The sequence below is a fragment of the Mytilus trossulus genome, chromosome 7, assembly GCF_036588685.1.
Source record: "Mytilus trossulus isolate FHL-02 chromosome 7, PNRI_Mtr1.1.1.hap1, whole genome shotgun sequence".
Lineage (NCBI taxonomy): Eukaryota > Metazoa > Mollusca > Bivalvia > Mytilida > Mytilidae > Mytilus > Mytilus trossulus.
This window is the reverse complement of record NC_086379.1, coordinates 17,119,931-17,125,930: the sequence shown is the minus strand read 5'-3', so window position 1 is coordinate 17,125,930 and position 6,000 is coordinate 17,119,931. Positions and strand designations below refer to the sequence as shown.

The 6,000-nt window shown below is 31.7% G+C and overlaps 1 protein-coding gene across 1 annotated transcript in view; it reads right to left on the bottom strand.

The window, feature by feature from the left end:
* Positions 1–333: 333 nt before the first annotated feature.
* Positions 334–6,000, bottom strand: part of LOC134724729 (integrator complex subunit 1-like) — a 50,155-nt gene continuing 44,488 nt past the window's right edge. The window contains exons 41-45 of the mRNA XM_063587924.1: positions 5,555–5,754; positions 4,758–4,828; positions 4,016–4,107; positions 2,596–2,705; positions 334–1,901 (exon numbers count right to left, since the gene is read on the bottom strand). Coding sequence (XP_063443994.1) covers positions 1,783–1,901; positions 2,596–2,705; positions 4,016–4,107; positions 4,758–4,828; positions 5,555–5,754 — 592 coding nt within the window. The 3' untranslated portion in view covers positions 334–1,782. The remainder of the gene's footprint in view (positions 1,902–2,595; positions 2,706–4,015; positions 4,108–4,757; positions 4,829–5,554; positions 5,755–6,000) is intronic.

The window sequence follows — 6,000 nt, the reverse complement described above, 5'->3', positions numbered from 1 at the left end:
ATATGACACAGAAATTAACAACTATATAACAACTGCCTCCAACAATGAGGAAAGCAAATACTGTAAAGTCAGTTAAAAAAGACCACAAACTGACAAATGTAAAACTATTCGAAGGAGAAAACTCATGACCTTGTTTATGTACAAAATTATAATTGAAAAATCAAATACGACTATGTACATCTTCTGAACATAATCATTAAATATTTTGACAAATTTCACAAAAGCATGGACTCCATGAACATGCTTGATGAAAGGATTAAATATCTATTCAAGTGTCAAATAAAATAAGTGCTACTAAGACAAGACAACAAAAACACTTTTAATATTTTATTTGCTTTTAAAGCCATAACAAAAGAATATCTTGCATTATAATTATACACATAATAGCACTTAACAATTACCACCATCATCATTTGAAAGGGTTTAGTCTTTTGCATGTGGATTGAACATGTCTATTTCACACACTTTATTGGTGAAATTCAAACTGTTTCAGGTAAAGTCACCATATACATTTTCTACAAATTTTTATCATTGACATAAGATAAATGATCACTTAGCAATTATCTAATTACATCAATACACAAGCTCACTTAAGGTGGATTTGAAATGAGTTTTTTTACACACTATTTAAATGGTAGATACTCTTTATTATTTTGTTTTAACACTCAAATTGATTTATTATTGCACATATTGCTTTTTGACAATAACACAGTCACTTGGTGTACAGCATTCCATCAAGTATCCCTGTTAAATTTAACACTGAAAAATTATAGATACTAAATAAACCAATTATAGATTTTTGTCAGGCTCTAATAAATGTTTGAAAAAAACCTTTCATATGAACTTAAACTTGTGTAAAATATTTCTTTATTTTAAATAAAGATAAATTCTGCACATTTTTTTGAAAAAGTGCAAATTTAACAAAGACCAATTGAGGGAAATCAGTGGTGGTACATGTATTACACATTCACTAACAGTCGATTCCCATGTCAGTTTTCTAACAAAATTGCTCTTACCATAAAAATTGACATAAAGTTTTAATATTAATTAACAATTTGAGAACCTATAATGAAGCTTATATAATAATCCAGATAATGTGACTCCCTTCTCAGAATAAGCATTGAAAATCTTAATAGGTTCTCGTTGATTAACTGAGTCAATAAAATATATGGTACTAAGTTACTCATAGGGTCAAGATTAAATAACTGCAATGTCTCTGTGATGTACAGTATTCAGTTACTCATTGGGTCCAGATTAAGTTATTGTAAAGTCTCTGATGTACGGTACTCAATTACTCATTGGGTCCAGATTAAGTTATTGTAAAGTCTCTGATGTACGGTATTCAGTTACTCATTGGGTCCAGATTAAGTTATTGTAAAGTCTCTGATGTACGGTATCCAGTTACTCATTGGGTCCAGATTAAGTTATTGTAAAGTCTCTGATGTACGGTACTCAATTACTCATTGGGTCCAGATTAAGTTATTGTAAAGTCTCTGATGTACGGTATTCAGTTACTCATTGGGTCCAGATTAAGTTATTGTAAAGTCTCTGATGTACGGTACTCAATTACTCATTGGGTCCAGATTAAGTTATTGTAAAGTCTCTGATGTACGGTACTCAATTACTCATTGGGTCCAGATTAAGTTATTGTAAAGTCTCTGATGTACGGTACTCAATTACTCATTGGGTCCAGATTAAGTTATTGTAAAGTCTCTGATGTACGGTACTCAATTACTCATTGGGTCCAGATTAAGTAATTGTAAAGTCTCTGATGTACAGTACTCAGTTACTCATTGGGTCCAGATTAAGTAATTGCAATGTTTCTGTAATGTATGAACCTGTATCTAAAGAAGTAGTTGTGCCAACCATAAAGGCTTTTTGTAGAATTAAATTAGATTGATCTGAAATAGAAAAATAATAAAATATCAATAAACAAGAATAGTCCATAGTACACGGATGCCCCACTTGCACTATCATTTTACATGTTCACTGGACCGTGAAATTGGGGTCAATACTTTAATTTGGCATTGAAATTAGAAAGATCATATCATAGTTAACATGTGTACTAAGTTTCAAGTTGATTGGACTTCAACTTCATCAAAAACTACCTCGACCAAAAACTTTAACCTGAAGCGGGACGAACGAACGGAGGCACAGACCAGAAAACATAATGCCCCTCTACTATCATAGGTATATCGTAGGTGGGGCATAAAAACAGTAAAGTTCAAGCTTTTTTTTTTAGAAATGTAAGAACAAGGGATAAAACAACCGTAGAGAGTGTCAGTTTTTATCCATTGGTTTGATGTGTTTGAGCATTTGGTATTGCCATTTGATTATGGACTTTATGTCTTGAATTTTCCTTGGAGTTTCGATATTTTTGTTAATTTACTTTTTCATTTTTTCCTACTTTCTCATTTACTACAAGTAGTCATTGCTTGTTTGCTCAATGCTTGCTTTGTTGGGTTTTATATCATTAAATGACATAAATAAATATACTTGTCAAGCACTCTTTTAATAGGTTAATGTCTTAATATTGTCAACTATGTTATGTTGCTCTATGTCATTGAAGTATTTATATAAGTTTGGATATCTTACCTTGACAAAGAACACAGAACTCTGCCAGTATTTTTAACGCACTTGTGACCACATCAGGATTATTGCTGTTTAAACATTGTAAATATAGACCAACATACTGGATAGCAGTACTGAAATAAATAAAATAACAAGCAAAATTAAATTGTACCGATTTGCATAATTGCAGACTCAACATGTTTTGTAATTTTATTCTGGGATTCAGTTTCTCTTATAATAACAATTTTGAAAAAAAAATAATAAAATTGTTGATGTTTTATTTGAAAAATCCTATAACAATTATATTCATGAAATAAAAATTCTCCCCCCTGCCCCCTGTATGTAAATATTGTCACCAAAATCCCATCAGACTTTGTGTTCCACTCCATTAAACATAATTTTGTCACTGCCAATCATTATCAATAACATGTTTATTTTAAGATGATTTCAAGCATTATTATAATCTCAAGAAAAAAGGTCATCAAAGATTTTTTTATGATTGATTAACTACTTTGTAAATTAAAGAACCTTAGTGAGCACGCTCACATACCCCACGTCCCCACATTGTCATTGGAGAAATTAAATAAGTGTAAGAAAAAAAAATTGTATAAGAAAAATTAATTTCCTGCCAATATGCACATCTAAGTAGTATGTCCTTATCATCTACAAAATTTCATGAAATTCTGTTGTGTGGTTTCAGAGGAGTTAAGATGACAAACTGTTGCAGAAGTACATTGAAGCAAATAAGTTCAAACGGACGTAACTCCTAGAAAAAAAATTGAATTGCAATTTCCTGTCGATATGCACAACAACATAGTATGTCCTTATTATCTGAAAAGGTTTCGTGAAATTCTGTTGTGTGGTTTGAGAGGAGTTGCGATGACAAACTGTTGCAGTAGTACATTTAAGTAAATAAGTTCAAAGGGGCGTAACTCCTAGAAAAAAAATTGAATCGCAATTTCCCGTCGATATGCACAACTACATAGTATGTCCTTATTATCTGAAAAGGTTTCGTGACATTCTGTTGTGTGGTTTGAGAGGAGTTGCGATGACAAGAAACAGGACTGAGGGATGGACTGACGGACGGACAGACGGATGGGTCAAAAACATTATACCCTCCGCAACTGGTTGTGTGGGGTATAACAAACCAATTTATCGCTATTTTAAAAAAATTCCTTTGATCTTGCTGACTTATAATTTCCTTTATCAGCGGAGTCAAGAGAAATGAAAAACTATCTCTAGAAACTAAGGAGCACATGATGTAGTTAATGAAATTAACAAAGTCGTCACAGGAAATAGCGATAAACAGATTATCATTGGTCACCTCAACTCGATTGCTTTTCTCCCCTTCGCTATCCTGGCCCAAGCAAGAAAATCAATCCCATTGAGAAGACCGACTATAATCTGAAACTATGAGCTTGCTGACTAAAACTAAATGTCTTACCTCGGGTTTTGTCTCACATGTCTCATGATTAAATTAAATGCAGTATTCCTTATCTGATCATTGCTGTCATATACTTTTACTTTTAAATAAACCTGAAAAACAATCATGGAGTTACATACTGAGAGCCATGGGGTAGTGGTAAGTGCATCGGACAACTAACACTAAGGTTCCTGGTTCTATTCCCATTTGGGATGAAAATTTCAGGAACTCAATTTTTGGCTCTCCTTCGACACCATTTGCGAGTATGGTCTTGGGACGATAAATGGCTGTCTTGTGTTAAGAGAGAGCTATATCTCTTCCTCGTTAAAGACACCCTTGTAGATTTCGGAAAAATAAGGCTAATGCTGCTACAAGGCAGCACTTGCACCCGTAAAGTGGAAAGGGATTAATATAAGTTGCAAAACTTGTTTCCCAATCCACTACAAAAAGAGCCTTACAAAACTTTCAAAGAAATAAGTCTTTATATTCTAAAATATTATCATAATCTTGATCAAGATGAAACAATTAAAAACAAAATGTCCTTTGTCTTCTGATGACAATGAAAAAATCGTCCAAGCATTATATGGCGTTATTTTAGATTTTTTCTTCAGTCGTATATAAATCCAACATTAAATTTGTTCTGTAATTGTCCTATAATACAAATTATGAAAATGTAAGTTTATTTAGATTAATTTGTTCTCTCATTTTGGATTGTTTTTTTTACAATATATATTTTCTGATCGAACAATATTTCACATCTTACCATAAAATTTTCTAAGATATCAACTTTTCTCTTAGAGAATTCATCTAATTCCTTCAGTACTTCTAAAACATCTGAAAAGTGATTTTAAAACAGACAATTAAAATATATATATATAATGGAATTTTATGCAACTGTCAAACAAGTGAGAGGTTAAGCTAGCTATAAAACCAGTAAATGCAAAATGCAAAAGTTTAATAAAACTAAATGAAACAAGAAGGTGTCCATAGTACATAGATGCCCCACTCACACTATTATTTTCTATGTTCAGTGGACATTGAAATTGGGGTAAAAACTCTAATTTAAAATTAGAAAGATCATATCATAGGCTAAATGTGTACTAAGTTTCAAGTTGTTTGGACTTCAACTTCATCAAAAATTACCTTGACCAAAAACTTTAACCTGAAGCAGGATAGACAGACAAACAAATGGATGAACAGAGTGAAAAACATAATGCCAATAAATAATATATGAGGCATAAAAATGAACTGAACAAAATATCATTTGAATACAGTTTACATTTAAAAGTTGACAAAAGGTTATAAAAGAACAGAAAACAATTTGCAAGGTATTGTAAACATAGTGCTTTCATATTGGTCATGGAAAATTTCATTTTTTTAAATTTGTTCTGGAAGTTTTTAACGACCTTGACTGGCTATACAGCCCTTGAAGGGTCGGTAAAAATTTTATATGATACATTAAGAATTTATATGCATGAAGACATTCAAAACAATTTTTACAAAACATTTATCTTAAACCCCTCTTGTGATTATGGGAAAAAATATTTTTTTCTTACTAACCTTGACTGGTTCCCTTGAATTTTTTAACAAAAGGAGCCAGTTGACTGGCTGTGTAGGGTGATGTAGGTCTCTGTGGTAAGACAGGTATTGGAGATACAGACAGTATAGGAGAGTCGCCTCCCTTGTCTTGTGTAGGCAGACACAGTCCTGCTAATAATGACTTTAGACCAGCCATATCAGGGTACAGAGCTGATACATCACTGAAAAACATTGACATATGTTTAATAATATTTTTCACAATTTTAACAATAAGACATTTTGCATCATTTTAAAATAAAAAAATCACTTCAAATAACACCATTTTTCTCTTTGAGAATGTTTTTCTTCAGGAAATTTAATTTATATAGAACTATGATGACAACAGGAAAATAAATTGGTTTATTTATATTAAGTAGACGTGGAAAATTATAGTATAAAAAATATTACGATAGATAAATATTTCAACT